The 22,028-nt window shown below is 42.5% G+C and overlaps 1 protein-coding gene across 2 annotated transcripts; it reads left to right on the top strand.

Moving 5' to 3' along the window:
* The first annotated feature begins 680 nt into the window (after positions 1 to 680).
* On the top strand, positions 681 to 17,199 carry LOC124046683 (paired box protein Pax-9-like). 2 transcript variants are annotated; one of them, XM_046367340.1, is made up of 4 exons: positions 681 to 868; positions 1,521 to 2,153; positions 4,534 to 4,685; positions 15,194 to 17,199. In XM_046367340.1, exons 1-4 carry the CDS (start codon positions 865 to 867, stop codon positions 15,443 to 15,445), a joined length of 1,041 nt encoding a protein of 346 aa, XP_046223296.1. In that variant the 5' UTR covers positions 681 to 864; the 3' UTR covers positions 15,446 to 17,199. The 2 variants fall into 2 exon arrangements, with proteins under 2 accessions (XP_046223296.1, XP_046223297.1); XM_046367341.1 differs by lacking the exon at positions 4,534 to 4,685 and having other exon boundaries at positions 1,521 to 2,110.
* The last annotated feature ends 4,829 nt before the right edge of the window (positions 17,200 to 22,028 follow it).

Raw genomic sequence — 22,028 nt, 5'->3', positions numbered from 1 at the left:
TATAGGCAATGACCTAACGACCAACTCCGACAGTAACTTATTTTGTTTGTTTTTGTTTGTGTATTTATAAGTCAAAGTCAAGGCCTGTGAATATTACATCATAAGATTCGTTGGCCTTACTCTGGGTGCCACTTCATGATGTGCAAATATTCTCAATGTCTCTTGTTATTTCTTTGGTTGGTTAGGGAAGACAGCCTTTACGGACGTTAGACTATCCATTTGAACTGAGGAAATGAAATATCAATATGTAAGATGTGATTTTCACTTTCATAATTTTGTATTCATATCACATGAATTACTCACTATATAGGCAGCAAAAGCCAAACACTTGACTGTATTACTATATTGGGATGATTACATTGGTGGTTTATCCTGTAGCCTAATTCATTGTTATGTATGATTCATAATCACAATATGAATATTATAACTTACCATTCCCGTGTAGTGCAACTCATAATTGCAATTCGTGGTGGTAGGGTAACCCTGTCTGTAGTTCCTGTGGAAGAGAGGGGGTTACCTTGCTATGTCATGTCAAACTTTCAGTCCAATAGGAAAGCTACTCTCTAGAAACTCAAACTTTCATTGGCGGACCGAGCCTCGGGGAGAAACAAAGTTTTGGAAGTCCGGCCCATGATTGTCTGGATTGAAATGTAAACCTGTCTCCGCTGCCATCAGGAAACACATCGCGGATTTGTCCTTCTCGCTACTATCGTAGTTTGGTTATCGCAGTAGCCTACCCGTGGCGGAGGAGAGCGAGGATTTGTGCTCCCCTAGACAGGTTTCCAGACACCAGCGAAACTGGACGCGGAACTGGACGGAAGGTATAACTCCGAGATCCCAATAATCATTTGTGGACTAAACGCAATGGGTAAGTTTATATGGAAACATTGTGTGCCGATGATAGAGTTTGTAACAGTCACTCGGCCCCGGGTATTCCTGCCTCAATTATGATTAGCCTGTATTGCTTATAAGGCGATTGTGTGGATACACCGAACAGTTGTTTTACGCTTCAGTTGGTTTTTACGATGGGATTTTCCAATTACCATTATTAGAAGCTGATTGGTAAAACTAGCCTATAGCATAGATATGCGTAAAACACATTTGTACTGCAACTGTGTCTTGAAAGTAATACACAACGGTATTACAATATAGCAGTATATTATGGACAAACTGAAAAAATGTGCGGGGTTTTTATGAGCGACTGCAGTTAGGACATGTTTTTATTTTCATCACACGCTAAATTGGGTTTTACGAATTTGTTTTGAGTGTATTATAAAGACATACATATTCTATATACATCCCTATACATTTAAGACAATCTCATATGCTGTAAATAAGCATTTAATTCGTCCTTAACCGGGTGGAAACAACATTGCAGACCGCATTACCATTTAGGCATGATTAACAACACTAGTCATAATAGGGCATTGTTGTGATTACAGGCTACTACAGCTACAAGTTATCTAATTTAAGATGTGTGTTTCATTTGGCTGTCTCTGTATATGTTTCCATGACACCAGAGCCAGCCTTCGGAGAGGTGAACCAGCTCGGCGGTGTTTTCGTCAACGGCAGACCGCTACCCAACGCCATCCGGTTGCGGATTGTAGAGCTCGCTCAGCTGGGCATCAGACCTTGCGACATCAGCAGACAGCTCCGGGTGTCCCACGGCTGCGTCAGCAAGATACTGGCCCGGTACAATGAGACCGGCTCTATACTCCCGGGAGCGATCGGGGGCAGCAAGCCACGGGTCACCACGCCGTCAGTGGTCAAGCACATACGGACATACAAGCAGAGGGACCCGGGTATTTTCGCCTGGGAGATCCGAGACAGGCTACTGGCTGATGGCGTTTGTGACAAATTTAATCTACCATCTGTGAGCTCCATCAGTCGGATCCTCCGCAACAAGATTGGCAATCTATCCCAGCAGAGCCAGTATGAGTCCAGCAAGCAGTCGTCTCACCAACCACCTCAACCAACGCTACCATACAACCACATATACTCGTATCCGACCCCCATCGGAGCCTCTGGAACCAAAGTACCGACTCCCCCAGGCATGCACTCCCTCCCTGGACACATGGCTATGCACAGGATATGGCCCTCATCGCACTCGGTAACAGATATTCTGGGGATTCGGTCGATAACAGAGCAACAAAGTAAGCATGATTTTTACTTTGGTACATGGGCAAAGAATTTGTATTTGTTAATGGTTAAAATAAATAGGAAAACGCATGGGTCAGCAGGGGGTGCGTTGCGTGTGCGTACTTTGCGTGTCTGCGTGTGTACTTGCGTGTAGTGGGCCTTGTCGCAAGGTAGGCAGATGTGTAACTTTTTACATTTTGAGTTCTGCAGTTAAAAAAAAATCAGGATCATTATTCTACTAATGAAAAATAAAGTACTGAACGAAGTGCGAAAATGTATTTGCTTTCTAAGTTAGTGATGTGTTATTTGCTAGAACCGGTGAGTGCATGTATTGGTAACGTTTAGTTCCTAGTTCAAACGGTTGCATTAAAACAGATGGTTGAAGGAAGGCTTGGGGCGGATGTGGAATATTAGTGGGATAACGAAGGGAAGGCGCAGCGGTGCACGAGGAGATCAAATCAAAATGAGGTGTTCAAATCTTTGCCATGTCTTGCAGCCACACATTTTGTTCTTGCCTCGCTTCAAATCCACACGCCTGCAATGCAGTTTCACACGTTTTTAGACTATCATAATGCTCCAATAGGCTAAACGGGCTAATTTGAACTAGGCTACCGAAGGCCTGTGTTGTTGCGTAAAAGGCCCTATCTCAGTTTAGAGAACTTGTTTTTGTTAGTTACAGTCATGATTGGACAGTTCGTTTTCGCCATGTTACCACAAATACTATTATGTTTTGGAAACAATATAGCCTAAATAAATAAGACCTTCAACAAATAAAAAATGCATGGCTTTTCTTGTGAATAAGATTTTTAGGGACAACGTTTTTTGTTTAAGGTAGGAAAGTGTAAGATGTCAGCCGACCGCCTATGCGCATGTCATAACTGTGCATCTGTCAGAAGATTTCACCGCCTTGTAGATAGAAACATGCCACTCTCCTTAGAGGTTGTATAATAGAACTCTTTAGATACCAGAGGCCGCGGCCATTCCATGTCTTAACTTAACTCCGACAATCTAAACAACAAGGCTTCGCCCCTCAAACGCAGCGCAGATCTTCAAGCCGAACAAGAAATCCCGGGGAGGAATGTGTTCTCAAAGAATGCCTTTATAAACAATGTATGCATTTCCAAATTATTAGCAGATGTTTGCGGCAGGTTTTGAAAGCCGAAATAAGTATAATGTACACTGAATGACGTGAGGCCTTTTAGCGCCACGATTACTTCGCCAGCCTCGAGACTCCGGTTTTCATTTAGAAAAACTTGACTATGATATGGCCTATTATAGATCTGCTGTTGGGTTTACACTACAACATGGAGTGAATACTCAATACAGTAGGCCTATTCTAAGACAAGGTGCGTAAAAAATATCACTAAGACGCAAATGGCGAGTACAGGCCTCATGCGTAAAACAATAGGCTTAGCGTAAACCTACAGGCTATGCGCAAAAAAATATATGAGTTGCATTTGGAATATGGCGATATTTTGAAAGGCATTGGTCATCAAATGGCACACACGCACACACACACACACGACGCCAAGCCAGGCCTACCGCTCCATCAAGAACGGAAGACCTAAGACAGCTTTATGTCAGCGAATGATTATTTAAGAAAAATACCCCAAAAAAGACCCCAACCTTAGACCTTCAACAAATATTTTAACAAATGTCTTTATGCACAAAACAGAAAACTACAAGTAAAACTTGATTTGTTGAAAGAAAGTAAAGTGGGTCGAGAAAAAAATAATCGATTCAGTGGTCTTCTCAAGTTACAACACTGGTGGGCTTACTTTCTCTATTCTAAACTCTGGGAACCGTGTATAATATAATATCCATCACGTTCAAAGGGGGAACGGTTAAAGTAAATCTAATTTGTCCCCACAGGAAGACGGGCTTGGTTAAATGTTCCTGACCATTACACGAAAGAATCGTCTTACTGCATTCCTTTTAGCAATGAGCTGCTTCGGTTTGATCAGTAGGCTAAGGCAAAACCACACACATATACGGGTTTTCCAGGGTTCTGAGGAATTACTTCAGATCATGTAAATAGAGAAATGACTAGGGCTAGGCGCCCTCTGCACAAAGCGAGTCTGCCTAATTCAGATTTGTCTAAACAGATGCAGAAACGCCTTTTAAGACAACCATAGCCCTAGCCATTTCTCTATTTACATGGTCGGATCTGAAGTCATTCCTAGCAAATGATGATCGTTACCATTTCAAGTATTCGTCGTATTTTTGCAGGATAACTTTTATTCGGGGGTTTTGCTAAAAAAGCTGTATAGTTTTGAGGTGAGATGAATTCCGACAGTAGATGGGAGTGGTAGCGTGTCGTCTCTTCAGTTCATCTCCTCTGACTTCCCTCTCCTCTGCCTCTGTCTCTGTCTCTTTTTGTTTTGCTCCTTGCAGTTAGTGACAGTTCGTCCTTTCCCAGCGCCAAACTAGAAGAATGGAGTGTTAGAAACAGAACACATTTTCTGCCAACAGCAAGTGCTCAACTAGTCAATGGCGTGCAGCACAAACCACCGCATTCTATAGAACCTGAAGCAAAATGCACACAGGTAAAAGGAAACACCTCCTTTTCTATAGAATTCCATCCTTATCCATCTTTAGCCTAATTTGTGTTAATAACAAGGTCAAGTACAATATGATGACCTTCAAGTTTAGTGTCTCACACTTATTGTATAATCAATATACGAGTTGAGTATGCTTTCTTGGTGCTTTCAATCATATTGACATGCTAACTCCTTCTCTGGAGGTGGGCGGTATGCCTCTAGACAAGGCACCGACCACCGCAGTGTATAGGCTACTGTGGCTTGTTCTATTCGGCTACATAGGGCTACTGTGCTGTTACATTGCTATTACATATTGTAGTTTTTGTGTCCATCACTGGCATATGATTGATTCAGTTCTGTGACAAATTAACCAAGAACCTGGAACCTCCGGACCCATACATTTCCTTGCAGGTGATAGATGTTGACATCTTGACATACAGTGCCTTCGGGAAGTATTCAGACCACATTCACATTTTGTTGTTGAATATTCCATAATCTACATACAAGACCCCATAATGACAAAGTGAAAACAGTTTTTATTTTATTTTTATTTTAGCAAATGTATTACAAATAATAAACAGAAATACATAATAAAAATAATAAATAGAAATACCTTATTTACATAAGTATTCAGACCTTTTGCTATGTGACTTGAAATAGAGCTCAGGTGCATCCGGTTTCCCTTGATCATCCTTGAGATGTTTGTACAACTTGGAGTTCAACTGTGGTAAATTAAATTGATTGAACATGATTTGGAAAGGCACACACCTGTCTATGTAAGGTCCCACAGTTGAAAGGGCATGTCAGAGCAAAAACCAAGCTATGAGTTTGAAGGAATAGTCCGTGGAGCTCCAAGACAGGATTGTGTCGAGGCACAGATCTGGGGAAGGGTACCAACAAAACTCTGCAGCATTGAAGGTCTCCCAAGAACACAGTGGCATCATTCTTAAATGGAAGAAGTTTGGAACCACCAATACTCTTCCTAAAGCTGGCCACCCGGCTAAACTGAGCAATCGGGGAGAAGAGCCTTGGTCAGGGAGGTGACCAAGAACCCAATGGTCACTCTGACAGTTCTAGAGTTCCTCTGTGGAGATGGGAGAAACTTCCAGAAGGACAACCATTTCTGCAACACTCTACCAAGCAGGCATTTATGGTAGTGGCCAGAAGGAAGCCACTTCTCAGTAAAAAGCACATGACAGCCCTCTTGGAGTTTGCCAAAAGGCACCTAAAGATTCTCATGCCATAAGAAACAAGATTCTCTTGTCTGATGAAACCAAGCTTGAACTCTTTGGCCTAAATGCCAAGCGTCATTCACGTCTAGAGGAAACCTGGCAACATCCCTATGGTGAAGCGTGGTGGTGGCTGCATCATGCTGTGGGGATGTTTGTCAGCGGCAGCGACTGGGAGACTAGTAAGGATAGGGGCAAAGATGAACAGAGCGAAGTACATAGAGATCCTTGATAAAAACCTGCTCCAGAGCGCTCGGGACCTCAGACTGGGGTGAAGGTTCACCTTCCAACAGGACAACAACCCTAAGCACACAGCCAAAACAATGCAGGAGTGGCTTCGGGACAAGTCTCTAAATGTCCTTGAGTGGCCCAGCCAGAGCCCAGACATGAACCTGATCAAACATCTCTGGAGAGACCTGAAAATAGCTGTGCAGCGACGCTCCACATCCAACCTGATGGAGATTGAGAGGATCTGCAGAAAAGAATGAGAGAAAGTCCCCAACAAGACTCGATGCAGTAATCACTGCGAGAGGGGCTTCAACAAAGTGCTGAATAAAGGGTCGGAATACTTTTGTAAATGTGATGTAAATGTGATGTGTCTGATTTAAAAAAAAACATTTGCAAAAATGTCTAAAAACCTATTTTACTTTGTCATTATGGGGTATTGTGTGTAGATTGACGAAGGAAAAAACGATTTAATCAATTTTAGAATTAGGCTGTAATGTAACAAAACGTGGAAAAATATCAAGGGGTCTGAATACCTTCCGAAGGCACTATGTATGATCCACTGAAAAGCTCAATGGCGTAGCACGGCAAATGTGCATTTGAATAGACCAACTTTTCCGTACTAAAAAATATTGCAGTCAGAGTGCAGTATAACTGCAGCATGCTGAAAATACTGCATCCAAACTAACACCGTTTTTTTTTACTGCTGTAATTTTTCAGCGTTACTGTCAGTTTGAGTGCAGTATACCACAAATACCACATTTCACTGCAGTTACTGTCAGTTTGAGTGCAGTATACCACAAATACCACATTTCACTGCAGTTACTGCAGTTGTTAAGCTGTTTAAAAATGGAAGGGTTGTAGAGTTCTGTTTGAATGAAACTTTAAATATAGCGATATTCCATAGCCAAATGTTGTATGGGGGTAACATATTTAATTAGCAAATTTTTTTCAGCAAAAGCTTGTTATTTTGTACTTTGCAGCCACTTGCCTTTATCTTATAAGATTTAGGGATATCAATTAAGAAAAATAAACTAGACTTCTCAAGTCCCTATATTTTCTACCAGTTAACTTGACCAGAGGAAACAAGTCATCTTGCTGACGTCGGTTTGCATCATTGAACGGCAGGTATCCTCGTGGTCAGAGCGTTGTTAGAGCGTTGTTGCTGGATCCAATCCCCGAGCTAACAAGGTAAAAATCTGTCGTTCTGCCCCTGAACAAGGCAGTTAACCCACTGTTGTCCAGTAGGCCGTCATTGTAAATACGAGTTTGTTCTTAAAAATAAATTGGACACGTTTCTACATTAATATATTTTTTTAATTCAAGAAGAGAAAATCAATTGGCACAAAACAAAAGACACACCTATTGACAGACTAAGATAATCATAACAGTCATCGGAGAATTTAAAAAATATATTTTTATTTTTGTGTGTAATTGTTGTATATTTTATGCTGACTTCCTAATTGCACGGCATTTCCGTATTGTCTTAACCAACGTGCCATAATGACTAATATTAGGCCTAATGTAAATGAATAACAAGACTGGTTTAAATAATTCAAACGTAATGACACGTTTATATATTTTGGCCAGGGTACTAGGCTACATTTATGTTAACAATTAACCTCCAATAATGATTTGCTCGCTGATCTAATAGAAGTTGAAAGGTATTGCTGAAATTGTGGGTAAATTTCATCGACGCTTATCCCACTAATAGGCCTAGTCGAATAACAGATTATATTTTTTGTGTGTATGAACGTATTTTAATTCCAAAAGTTTCACAAAGAACATCTCACTAAACTCGGTGTTAGTCTTGTGTTAGAAAATATGGTGCATTTTATGTTGGATAATATATCGACTGCAAGGGTGCAAACAACGTGTGAGGTGGAGGACACAGAGTGTGAGTGCGAGCGTGAATGAGTGATATAGTATGTGTGAGCGAGGAAGTGAGAGGGGGAGGCATGCGTACTTCGTTTGATATATCGTCGGGGGCTCGCGAGATAATGCCAAAACTAATCCCGGGGTCTTGACCGCCATAACGCCTAGTGGAAAAAGGCACACGGACCATTTCAAATTGTATAATGTGAAGTGAATTGATCGACATTCAAGTATGGTATTGTCAAATGTATGTGATGTTTTGTTGTTTAAACATGCAGCATTGAAACACCCATTGAGACCAAAAGACTTGCGAGTTATTATCAGTTGATGATACATGGAGACCTCGATTTTTTTCAATAGATTACCGTTTGATGCGTCAATGGGGACAAATTATGCAGAAAAACACATGCGGTGGTGATATAACTCGTTCGGATAAAAAAAAAAAATGTATGCCTAATGCCTTTTTCAGATAGTCTATACATGGCATAATCAGCCATAGGTCAAGTTATTTTTTACATTATTACTTTATTTTAGTCCAATGTTTCAATAAGCAAATGATTTAGTTTTGAAATGTTGTATGTCAAAGTCTGATCTGAAGCCATCATCAGAATATAAGAACTACTTATAATACGATACGTTTGAAACTATTTGGATTGCAATTCGTGCGGTTTTAATCGATTCAAACGCCCCATTTTCAAAGTGTGGCTTTCTCTGCGTGCAACAGGCTGCTATAGGCCTCTAGTTGTCAACGGGACTTCATTTGATGATGATAAACTAGGCCTACTGATGTACTAAATCTTTTCAAATTGGGGCATATAGACCCATATTTAAAAGCACTATACACACTGCAGTCGGCACGCACTTTCAAAACACAACGGAACACGCCCGCCCTCTCCCTACCCACATCGACAGTCCCTCCTTATATTAAAAGTAGACTTCTGGCGACTGAATTAAGGAGTGGGGATTTCAAAAAGCTGAAGAATTCATTATGTCCAAATAAAACTTTTGCTAAAATAATGTTGTTTTTTCTTTGTTCAAGTGTCAGCGAACAGGCTATGCAACTGCAATGGCACAGCTATTTACTGATGAGAAACATAAATAAATAACTCCTTCCCAATGACAGGTCAATGAAGCATGTATAGATTGATAACACATATTATATATATATATTTTTCGAACCCACACGCAAACATTTGAAAATAATCAAAAGCATTACAATGAATTCAAGATGTATATTATTTTTGGGCTACAGTACATGCATGCACCGTAGGCCTACTTTAGTTGTCCCAGTCACGCGCCCACAGGGCAGGGTGTATCATGTCACTCTTTGGAAAAATAATTGGATCATTACATTTCAATTTAAGGTAACTACACGCATATTCACAAACAACGCCGGCGGCTCGGATGTAAATCTTTAAATGCATTTCTTACGTGCCAGTCAGTCGTCTAGAGTCTATAGGATCGTTTTCATCAGACATAATAGCAACATAGCAAACACCATTAGGTTTTGACTGACATGTTGGATACGACGGCATTTTCCCTACAATTCTGATTTATTAGCCTATTAGGCTAAACCATTTTATGGATTTCAATATGGTCTACTGTTGTCTAAATACCTCGAGATTGGATTAGAATAGATATGATAAAATATGTATTATTACAGACTGCCTTGTGCACCATACGTTTTCTTATTTCAATGATCCTCATCTGTCGGCCTATTCAGTGGGCGCCTATTGCAATTTAAATGTCCTTTATCTGTCAATATAGGCTATTTGTGATTCATCTCAGGTACGCCGTCTTGTATAACATAATGGCATGAAAACGATAAACAAAAAGAAACTCAATTATGTAACGAAATAAAAAACTAGAATTCAATTGGTAATCTTGCCTTTTTCCATTTGACAGAATTGACTGTAGAATGATAGCCATTAAAATAACTATTGAGAGCCACAAACAAGCAAGTCTGACTTCACATTTAATACTTATGAATAAAGGAGGGGAGAAAAAGTTGGCCTCTACGAAAAACAAGTCGTGTAGAATATCAGGATTCGATAAAACTGAATTTATTCATGTGACGTGTGCATATTGATTTATCAATATCCAACACCGGGAAAATAATTTTACCAAATGAAGATATGTGCAACATGGGCTATTTAGGACAGGCTACTTTATTAACTATTTTATTCGCTTTAAAATCATTTCAATATCTTTAAAAAAACGTAAATGAAAGGCTATGTAGGCCTATGGAAAACATTCAGTAGAAGAACATTAGATAGGTTAACCGTAAACTAAAATGCCATGATGTAAGTAGGCCAACGGCATTTTGCTTCGTGATATACAAAACATCCCTTAAATATAGACCTATGGTCCATAAAAACTAAAAGCGTTTAGAATCTGAGTAATGCACGCGCATCCTCATGACTGTAAATGTCCATTGAATGAAAAAATAATATAGACATTGGGTCTTATGTCGAGGAATTCCTGGCCACTATACAGTAACGAAAATTATCTCTCTTCCGCAGAAACCATTCTGATTCCCATAAGTCATAGAATAGACCACACATGGATATAATATCTAAGGCAAAGTGTTGAAACAATTTGGTGAATTCTCAAAGTTATTTTTTGTCATGGTGCCAAAACGTTGCTCATGCTTGTTTAACCCTCTGTACATTTCTTTCCCCTTTCTCTTGTTCATTTCTGTCATCCCACATCTCCTCTCTCCTTCCTCTCAACAAAACCTAAACTTCTCTAAATGCCTATTTTATTCTGTCCACGTTCACCCTCTCTTCTCCTATCTCACCTGTCACCTCTCTATCGTTAACCTACAGTACAGTACATTTTAGCTCAACCCTAAGCCTCACCATAACGCTCACTTCTCCCTTTCTCCTTTTCCTCATCTCCCTGCAGTCCCCTTCCGTCAATGACCACCTACACCACATTTCCATAATGCCTCTTCTCCTCCCCTTCGGTCTCTCTCCTCTACCTCTACCTCTACCGCTCTGTAACCTGTTCTCTCTCTCTACTTCTACCTCTCTGTAACCTGATCTCTCTCTCTACCTCTACCTCTCTGTAACCTGTTCTCTCTCTCTCTCTACCTCTCTGTAACCTGTTCTCTCTCTCTCTCTCTCTCTCTCTCTCTCTCTCTCTCTCTCTCTCTCTCTCTCTCTCTCTCTCTCTCTCTCTCTCTCTACCTCTCTGTAACCTGTTCTCTCTCTCTACCTCTCTGTAACCTGTTCTCTCTCTCTACCTCTACCTCTCTGTAACCTGTTCTCTCTCTCTACCTCTACCTCTCTGTAACCTGTTCTCTCTCTCTACCTCTCTCTCTCTCTCTCTCTCTCTCTCTCTCTCTCTCTCTCTCTCTCTCTCTCTCTCTCTCTCTCTCTCTCTCTCTCTCTCTCTCTCTACCTCTACCTCTCTGTAACCTGTTCTCTCTCTCTACCTCTACCTCTCTGTAACCTGTTCTCTCTCTCTACCTCTCTGTAACCTGTTCTCTCTCTCTCTCTCTCTCTCTCTCTCTCTCTCTCTCTCTCTCTCTCTCTCTCTCTCTCTCTCTCTCTCTCTCTCTCTCTCTCTCTCTCTCTCTCTCTCTCTCTCTCTCTCTCTCTCTACCTCTACCCCTCTGTAACCTGTTCTCTCTTTCTACCTCTACCGCTCTGTAACCTGCTCTCTCTCTCTACCTCTACCCCTCTGTAACCTGTTCTCTCTTTCTACCTCTACCGCTCTGTAACCTGCTCTCTCTTTCTACCTCTACCTCTCTGTAACCTGTTCTCTCTCTCTCTACCTTCACCTCTCTGTAACCTGTTCTCTCTCTCTCTACCTCTACCTCTCTGTAACCTGTTCTCTCTCTCTTCCTCCACCTCTCTGTAACCTGTTCTCTCTCTCTACCTCTACCTCTCTGTAACCTGTTCTCTCTCTCTACCTCTACCTCTCTGTAACCTGTTCTCTCTCTCTACTTCTACCTCTCTGTAACCTGATCTCTCTCTCTACCTCTACCGCTCTGTAACCTGTTCTCTCTCTCTACTTCTACCTCTCTGTAACCTGATCTCTCTCTCTACCTCTACCTCTCTGTAACCTGTTCTCTCTCTCTCTCTACCTCTCTGTAACCTGTTCTCTCTCTCTCTCTACCTCTACCTCTCTGTAACCTGTTCTCTCTCTCTCTACCTCTCTGTAACCTGTTCTCTCTCTCTACCTCTACCTCTCTGTAACCTGTTCTCTCTCTCTACCTCTACCTCTCTGTAACCTGTTCTCTCTCTCTACCTCTCTGTAACCTGTTCTCTCTCTCTCTCTCTCTCTCTCTCTCTCTCTCTCTCTCTCTCTCTCTCTCTCTCTCTACCTCTACCTCTCTGTAACCTGTTCTCTCTCTCTACCTCTACCTCTCTGTAACCTGTTCTCTCTCTCTCTCTCTCTCTCTCTCTCTCTCTCTCTCTCTCTCTCTCTCTCTCTCTCTCTCTCTCTCTCTCTCTCTCTCTCTCTCTCTCTCTCTCTCTCTCTCTCTCTCTCTCTACCTCTACCTCTCTGTAACCTGTTCTCTCTCTCTCTCTCTCTACCTCTACCTCTCTGTAACCTGTTCTCTCTCTCTACCTCTCTGTAACCTGTTCTCTCTCTCTACCTCTACCTCTCTGTAACCTGTTCTCTACCTCTACCTCTACCTCTCTGTAACCTGTTCTCTCTCTCTACCTCTCTGTAACCTGTTCTCTCTCTCTCTCTCTCTCTCTCTCTCTCTCTCTCTCTCTCTCTCTCTCTCTCTCTCTCTCTCTCTCTCTCTCTCTCTCTCTCTCTCTCTCTCTACCTCTACCTCTCTGTAACCTGTTCTCTCTCTCTCTCTCTACCTCTACATCTCTGTAACCTGTTCTCTCTTTCTACCTCTACCGCTCTGTAACCTGCTCTCTCTTTCTACCTCTACCTCTCTGTAACCTGTTCTCTCTCTCTCTACCTCTACCTCTCTGTAACCTGTTCTCTCTCTCTACCTCCACCTCTCTGTAACCTGTTCTGTCTCTCTCTACCTCTACCTCTCTGTAACCTGTTCTCTCTCTCTACCTCCACCTCTCTGTAACCTGTTCTCTCTCTCTACCTCTACATCTCTGTAACCTGTTCTCTCCCTCTACCTCTACCTCTCTGTAACCTGTTCTCACTCTCTACCTCTACCTCTCTGTAACCTGTTCTCTCTCTCTACCTCTACCTCTCTGTAACCTGTTCTCTCTCTCTACCTCTCTGTAACCTGTTCTCTCTCTCTCTACCTCTACCTCTCTGTAACCTGTTCTCTCTCTCTACCTCTACCTCTCTGTAACCTGTTCAGAGAGGTAGAGGTAGAGAGAGGTCTCTCCTCTCTCTCTACCTCACTCTACCTCTGTCTAACCTGGTCTCTCTCAGTCTAACCTGGTCTCTCCTCTCTCTACCTGACTCTACCTCTGTCTAACCAGGTCTCTCCTCTATCTACCTCACTCTACCTTTGTCTAACCTGGGCTCTCCTCTCTCTCTACCTCACTCTACCTCTGTCTAACCTGGTCTCTCCTCTCTCTACCTCTCTCTTTCTACCTAGCTCTACCTCAGTCTAACCTGGTCTCTCTTTCTCTACCTCATTCTACCTGACTCTACCTCTATCTAACCTGGTCTCTCCTCTCTCTCTCTCTACCTCACTCTACCTTACTCTAACCTGGTCTCTCTCCTCTTTCTCTAACTCTGTCAAACCTGGTCTCTTTCCTCTTTCTCTAACTCTGTCTAACCAGGTCTCTCTCCTCTTTAACTCTGTCTAACCCGAACTCTCTCCTCTTTCTCTAACTCTGTCTAACCAGGTCCCTCTCCTCTTTCTCTAACTCTATCTAACCAGGTCTCTCTCCACTTTCTCTAACTCAGTCTGACCTAGTCACTCCTCTCTCTACCTCACTCTACCTCAGTCTAACCTGGTCTCTCCTCTCTCTACCTGACTCTACCTGACTCTAACTTTATCTAACCTGGTCTCTCTCCTCTTTCTCTAACTCTGTCAAACCTGGTCTCTCTCCTCTTTCTCTAACTCAGTCTAACCTGGTCTCTCCCCTCTTTCTCTAACTCTGTCTAACCTGGTCTCTCTCCTCTTTCTCTAAGTCAGTGTAACCTGGTGTCTCTCCCCTCTTTCTCTAACTCTGTCTAACTAGGTCTCTCTCCTCTTTCTCTAACTCTGTCTAACCTGGTGTCTCTCCTCTTTAACTCTGTCTAACCAGGTATCTCTCCTCTTTAACTCTGTCTAACCAGGTCTCTCTCCTCTTTCTCTCTGTCTAACCTGGTCTCTCCCCTCTTTCTCTAACTCTGTCTAACCAGGTCTCTCTCCTCTTTCTCTAACTCTGTCTAACCAGGTCTCTCTCCTCTTTCTCTAACTCTGTCTAACCAGGTCCCTCTCCTCTTTCTCTAACTCTATCTAACCAGGTCTCTCTCCACTTTCTCTAACTCAGTCTAACCTAGTCTCTCCTCTCTCTACCTCAGTCTGACCTAGTCTCTCCTCTCTCTACCTCACTCTACCTCAGTCTAACCTGGTCTCTCCTCTCTCTACCTGACTCTACCTGACTCTAACTTTATCTAACCAGGTCTCTCTCCACTTTCTCTAACTCAGTCTGACCTAGTCACTCCTCTCTCTACCTCACTCTACCTCAGTCTAACCTGGTCTCTCCTCTCTCTACCTGACTCTACCTGACTCTAACTTTATCTAACCTGGTCTCTCTCCTCTTTCTCTAACTCTGTCTAACCAGGTCTCTCTCCTATTTCTCTAACTCTGTCTAACCTGGTCTCTCTCCTCTTTCTCTAACTCTGTCTAACCTGGTCTCTCTCCTCTTTCTCTAAATCTGTCTAACCTGGTCTCTCCCCTCTTTCTCTAACTCTGTCTAACCAGGTCTCTCTCCTCTTTCTCTAACTCTGTCTAACCAGGTCTCTCTCCTCTTTCTCTAACTCTGTCTAACCAGGTCTCTCTCCTCTTTCTTTCTCTAACTGTCTAACCAGGTCTCTCCTTTCTCACTGGCCCTCACTCCACCTCTGTCTAATCTGGTCTCCCTGTGTCTCTATCTATCTCTCTCTCTCTGACACAAAGTGTCTTGCCCAAGCACAGTGAACCGTTATGTCGCTCTCTACCTACCTCACCTTGTTTCTCTCCTCCCTATCTATTGTCTCACCATCTCTCTCCCCTCTCTCTCTCCCCTCTCTCTCCCTTCTCCCTGACAGATGCAGAGTGGTTTTCCCACAGTGAACAGTTATGTCACAGCGCCCAGTATCCCGGCCTACCCCCCCCCCACCCCAGTGTCGCCCTACATGGGGTACAGCGCCACCACGTCGGCCTATGTGACCGGTCCCACATGGCAGCCGCCCAGTGGCAGTGCTCTCTCTCACCACAGCTGTGACAATATTGCCTCCTCGCTGGCCTTCAAGGGTATGACAGCCCACCACCCCCACACCGTCAGCGCCTCAGCACTGTAGAACACAGGCAGACGTGCGAATGGACGGACGGAGAGACAGTGGGAGAGAGAGAGGGAAGAAGAGGGGGAGAAGAACAGACAGATGGGCAGATTGAGAGAAAAGAGGATGACAGAAGGAGAAATGGAGAGATGAGTCCTTTCTTACAATGGGTCCCTTGTCAGCTCATCACAAACAATCACCTCTCTGTATTTAAAGGAAGGACCTCACCTAGGAGAAATATCAATCACAACATTCTCTTCCATGTAACATGGTGTGGAGAACTCAAGTTAACACCTCGTTAAAGACAGGACATGGAAGGAAAGGTTTGCCACACTTTCTACAGTATCTACAGACATGACACTGTCTGCTTGTTGTCCAGCAGACAGCTCACAGGACAGGTCAGGTGTATTGAAGGACTGACTGACTGACTGGGGATGGGGGACATTGTGCCATCCTCATCAACAGTTTGTCTCTTAAACCCATTTTTGAACACTTCTCTGCAAATGTTATTAGAGACAAGGGGCTAAAGCAGGCGGTGACAATCTAAACCAGCAGGAAAACAATGTTTTGCATTGAAGTGTTTCAGGGTGAAATAAATTGCCATTATTTTGGATGTTTTGTATTTTTTCATTTTTGTTTGTGTTCTGTTTTTTTATTTTATAAACGCAACAGTCTCAATATTGAACATTGTTTTTTTCACTTCTCAACTTAAATGTAATGCAACGTTTCAGAGAAGTTATCCTAATGTTTATTTATTAGACTGACTAAGGTACTGTGGTTAAACAAAGTGCAGTTATTACATTATAAGTCCACGGTGGAGACCGTATGGGGAACGTTCCCTAATGTTTAAGACTACATTATGGTAGAACAAGTAAAAAGCTGCAGTTCCAAAACATGCACAATGAAATTGAATGTATCTGAATTAAAATCATTGTTTGGATTGTTACCTGATTTTTCTGAATTGTAGCAGTTGTTTCAGAAACCTTAGCGGTTGTAGCAGTTGTTTCAGAAACCTTAGCGGTTGTAGCGGTTGTTTCAGAAACCTTAGCGGTTGTAGCGGTTGTTTCAGAAACCTTAGCGGTTGTAGCGGTTGTTTCAGAAACCTTAGCGGTTGTAGCGGTTGTTTCAGAAACCTTAGCGGTTGTAGCGGTTGTTTCAGAAACCTTAGCGGTTGTAGCGGTTGTTTCAGAAACCTTAGCGGTTGTAGCGGTTGTTTCAGAAACCTTAGCGGTTGTAGCGGTTGTTTCAGAAACCTTAGCGGTTGTAGCGGTTGTTTCAGAAACCGTAGCGGTTGTAGCGGTTGTTTCAGAAACCTTAGCGGTTGTAGCGGTTGTTTCAGAAACCTTAGCGGTTGTAGCGGTTGTTTCAGAAACCTTAGCGGTTGTAGCGGTTGTTTCAGAAACCTTAGCGGTTGTAGCGGTTGTTTCAGAAACCTTAGCGGTTGTAGCGGTTGTTTCAGAAACCTTAGCGGTTGTAGCGGTTGTTTCAGAAACCTTAGCGGTTGTAGCGGTTGTTTCAGAAACCTTAGCGGTTGTAGAGGTTGTTTCAGAAACCTTAGCGGTTGTAGCGGTTGTTTCAGAAACCTTAGCGGTTGTAGCGGTTGTTTCAGAAACCTTAGCGGTTGTAGCGGTTGTTTCAGAAACCTTAGCGGTTGTAGCGGTTGTTTCAGAAACCTTAGCGGTTGTAGCGGTTGTTTCAGAAACCTTAGCGGTTGTAGCGGTTGTTTCAGAAACCTTAGCGGTTGTAGCGGTTGTTTCAGAAACCTTAGCGGTTGTAGCGGTTGTTTCAGAAACCGTAGCGGTTGTAGCGGTTGTTTCAGAAACCGTAGCGGTTGTAGCGGTTGTTTCAGAAACCTTAGCGGTTGTAGCGGTTGTTTCAGAAACCTTAGCGGTTGTAGCGGTTGTTTCAGAAACCTTAGCGGTTGTAGCGGTTGTTTCAGAAACCTTAGCAGTTGTAGCGGTTGTTTCAGAAACCTTAGCGGTTGTAGCGGTTGTTTCAGAAACCTTAGCGGTTGTAGCGGTTGTTTCAGAAACCTTAGCGGTTGTAGAGGTTGTTTCAGAAACCTTAGCGGTTGTAGCGGTTGTTTCAGAAACCTTAGCGGTTGTAGCGGTTGTTTCAGAAACCTTAGAAACTCAAGTGAAAGTAGTATTATCAAAAAGAACTTGTGCGTGAAATAATATTCTACACACTTTTAAAAGTCACACATGTGAAATTTAGCCAGAGTTTTAGGAATGTAGGCCATATGCAACAATTCAATACAGATTAAGTGCTTACATAAAAGCTTTTTGTTGGTCCTAAAATTGTAGAAATTTGTTAGTGATAGTAGGCTATTTGTTAGGCTACAACTTTAGCATCAGAATGGCATAAAATCTACAATAGGGTATTTACAATAACTTCTCAATACAACACATTCTGTGCGTGTTACTTATTGTTGCCAACTTAATGTTCGCTTGACATGAAACAAGAATGTTGCGTAGGGATGTCATGGCTGGGTGGTATACTCAGGCTACGGCTGGGTGGTATACTCAGACTACGACTGGGTGGTATACTCAGGCTACGGCTGGGTGGTATACTCAGGCTACGGCTGGGTGGTATACTCAGGCTACGGCTGGGTGGTATACTCAGGCTACGGCTGGGTGGTATACTCAGGCTACGGCTGGGTGGTATACTCAGGCTACGGCTGGGTGGTATACTCAGGCTACGGCTGGGTGGTATACTCAGGCTACGGCTGGGTGGTATACTCAGACTACGACTGGGTGGTATACTCAGGCTACGGCTGGGTGGTATACTCAGGCTACGGCTGGGTGGTATACTCAGGCTACGGCTGGGTGGTATACTCAGGCTACGGCTGGGTGGTATACTCAGGCTACGGCTGGGTGGTATACTCAGGCTACGGCTGGGTGGTATACTCAGGCTACGGCTGGGTGGTATACTCTACTCAGGCTACGGCTGGGTAAAACGTTGCAAGGTTGCCTACTGGTGGTCGACAGTTTCCCAGAGAGAATAAATGTTTCTTAATTCTTTCACATTTTCCTTTTCATGCCATTTTGAATCAGAATAGGTAGGCCCAGCCGTATTGCCTCTGAATAGGTAGGCCCAGCCGTATTGCCTCTGAATAGGTAGGCCCAGCCGTATTGCCTCTGAATAGGTAGGCCCAGCCGTATTGCCTCTGAATAGGTAGGCCCAGCCGTATTGCCTCTGAATAGGTAGGCCCAGCCGTATTGCCTCTGAATAGGTAGGCCCAGCCGTATTCCAATTACACGTGTTGAATTAATTCATTTCGACCATGATAACCTTCTACTCTTGTCGATCTATATTATATTAGCGTAGGTCAATATATTAATGTTTAAGTTATTAAGAGATTTTAAAAGTTTTTAACTTCTAGGTGAGTTTTTCCATCCCAATGGATCTGAGAATATTGTGCATGAAAAGAGTAACCAATAGATAGTGATTCCATTGGTGTGTCAAGAAGTGTTTGACATGAGAGATGTCACCCAGAAGGTCCATTCAACCATGGACAGGGTACAGCTAATCATCACACAGGTATAAATCAAAGCATTTGTGCCTCTAATGGCGTTGTGTCTGTCTAATAATGGGACTTATGGAGGGAGAAAAAGAGATGTTCGCTTGAGATTTAAAAAAGAGTGTGTGTGTATGTGCACAGGTGTAGGATCTTAATTTGATTACCCTTTTGCAGGATAACCTTCGTGCAATGCAGGGCATTTAAAACTTGTTGTGTATTTGAGATTTAAAAAAGCTTATGAAGATTGTACATTTCAGATTTGATTTTCCTTCACAAAAAAATGTATCAACCCCTACAAAAATGTCAATTTATTATAGTCCACACAATAATTCAAATTTTGTGTAGCTGCAGGACTATTTTCCTGCTGTAGCAAACTGGCTCAAATTAAGATCCTGCATCTGTATGTGTGTGTGTGTTGGAGTAACAAACCGACTCAGAGACTAGTAGTGACAAGGACAACCTGATCTGCCTGTGGTCTGTGAGGTCACCAGCCACCTGACCTGGGGTATGTACACTCATTAAGTCCTGAGCAAACAGCAGGCCAGCAGCACAGGGCTGAGGTTGTGTTGCGGAGAGGTGTGTGTGTTGCGGAGAGGTGTGTGTGCTGTGGACAGGTGTGTGTGCTGTGGACAGGTGTGTGTGTTGTGGAGAGGTGTGTGTGCTGTGGACAGGTGTGTGTGTGTGTTGCGGAGAGGTGTGTGTGCTGTGGACAGGTGTGTGTGTTGCGGAGAGGTGTGTGTGTTGCGTGTGTGAGCTTGATGAAACACAGCAGCTCTTTTACATAGTCTACTTCATTACTTGGGAAAGGGCTGAGGTTTCAGATGAGAGAGAGAGAGAGAGAGAGAGAGAGAGAGAGAGAGAGAGAGAGAGAGAGAGAGAGAGAGAGAGAGAGAGAGAGAGAGAGAGAGAGAGAGAGAGAGAGAGAGAGAGAGAGAGAGAGAGAGAGAGAGAGAGAGAGAGAGAGAGAGAGAGAGAGAGAGGGGCTTGATGGAACTGAGCAGCTATTTTACATAGTACTACTTAATTAATATGATATACACTGACACACAGTGCTGTGAGAAAGTATTTGCCTCCTTTCTAATTATCTCTACTTTTGCATATTTTTGATACTGAATGATATCAGATCTTCAACCAAAACCTAATATTAGGTAAAGGGAACCTGAGTGAACAAATAACACAACAATTACATACCTAGTTAATTTATTTCATTAACAAAGTTACACAACACCTAATAACCCTAATAAACCTGTGTGAAAAAGTAATTGTCCCCTTAAACGCAATAACTGGTTGTGCCACCTTTATCTCCAATGACTCCAGCCAAACGCTTCCTGTAGTTGTTGATCAGTCTCTCACGTTGCTGTGGAGGAATGTTGGACCAGTCTTGCACGGAGAACTGCTTTAACTCCGTGACATTGCTCATTTCAAATCCTGTCACAACATTTCATTTGGGATTCGGATTGGACTTTGACCAGGCCGTTCCAAAACTTCAAATTTGTTGCTTTTTAACCATTTTCATGTAGACTTGATTGTGTGTTTTGAATCATTGTCTTGCTGCAAGATCCAACTACACTTCATTCTCAGCTCACAGACGGATGGCCTGCCAGTCTCCTGTAGAATTCTCTGATACCAAGCGGATTTCATGGTTCCTTCTATTAAGGCATGTTATCCAGGTCCTGAGGCATTAAAGCATCCCCAAACCATCACACTATCACCACCATGCTTGACCGTTGGTACAAGGTTCTTACTGTGGAATGCAGTGTTTGGTTTTTGCCAGGCATAACGTGACCCATGTTGTCCAAAATGTTATACTTTTGACTCATCTGTCCATTGAACATTCTTCCAAGAGTCTTGATGAGGTGTTTTCAGGTGCTTTTTGGCAAACTTGAGTGAACGTTTTGGAGATGGGTCCCATTTATATCTGGCGAAACCAAACACAGAGTTCCATCAACAGTCCCTTTCTGTGAGTGACAGTGTAAACATTCAACCCATTGTCTTTGCATGCCGGGGCTGATTTGACTTGGAAAGCATTCTCCCCCGTACCCAGTGGTCACGGACCGTTGCATCAGGGATCCTAGTGTTGTTTCTGACCGTACGTGAACCACATCACAGAGCTGCAGTAAGATGAACAGTGGCCGTATGTATAAAGGGTCTCTATAAAGAGCAGGAGTGCTGATTTAGGATCAGTTTTGCCTTTTAGAACACAATAAGAGATTGCATGACCTGATCCTAGATCAGCACAATAACTCTGGGATGGTAGTGTTGTTTTTGAACGTACGTCAACCACAGTGATATGATCACACTGTACCAGCCCTACTCAGAATCCCTTCAATCCATCACCAAACATTAACCAAACAGTAACCAATCAATAACCAAACAATAACCAATCAATAACCAATCAATAACCAAACATTAACCAAACATTAACCAAACAGTAACCAATCAATAACCAAACAATAACCAATCAATAACCAATCAATAACCAAACATTAACCAAACAGTAACCAATCCATCGCCAAACATGAACCAAACAGTAACCAAACATTAACCAATCCATCACCAAACATTAACCAAACATTAACCAAACATTAACCAATCCATCACCAAACATTAACCAAACATTAACCAAACATTAACCAATCAATAACCAAACAATAACCAAACATTAACCAAACAGTAACCAAACATTAACCAAACATTAACCAAACATTAACCAAACATTAACCAAACATTAACCAAACAATAACCAAACAGTAACCAAACATTAACCAATCCATCACCAAACATTAACCAAACATTAACCAAACATTAACCAATCAATAACCAAACAATAACCAATCAATAACCAAACATTAACCAAACAATAACCAAACATTAACCAATCAATAACCAATCAATAACCAAACAATAACCAAACAATAACCAATCAATAACCAAACAATAACCAAACAATAACCAAACAATAGGAAGAACCACCAATTCATGGTGCTCAACCTTAAAGATAGACTCAGCAAAATGACATTGCTACAAGTAACACCGCCAATATTGAGATGAGCGAGATGCAAAAATGTCCTCTCACACGAT

Source organism: Oncorhynchus gorbuscha, linkage group LG10 (assembly GCF_021184085.1).
Source record: "Oncorhynchus gorbuscha isolate QuinsamMale2020 ecotype Even-year linkage group LG10, OgorEven_v1.0, whole genome shotgun sequence".
Classification (NCBI taxonomy): domain Eukaryota; kingdom Metazoa; phylum Chordata; class Actinopteri; order Salmoniformes; family Salmonidae; genus Oncorhynchus; species Oncorhynchus gorbuscha.
Note: the sequence above shows the minus strand (reverse complement) of the source record. Positions and strands in the feature narration are given on the sequence as shown.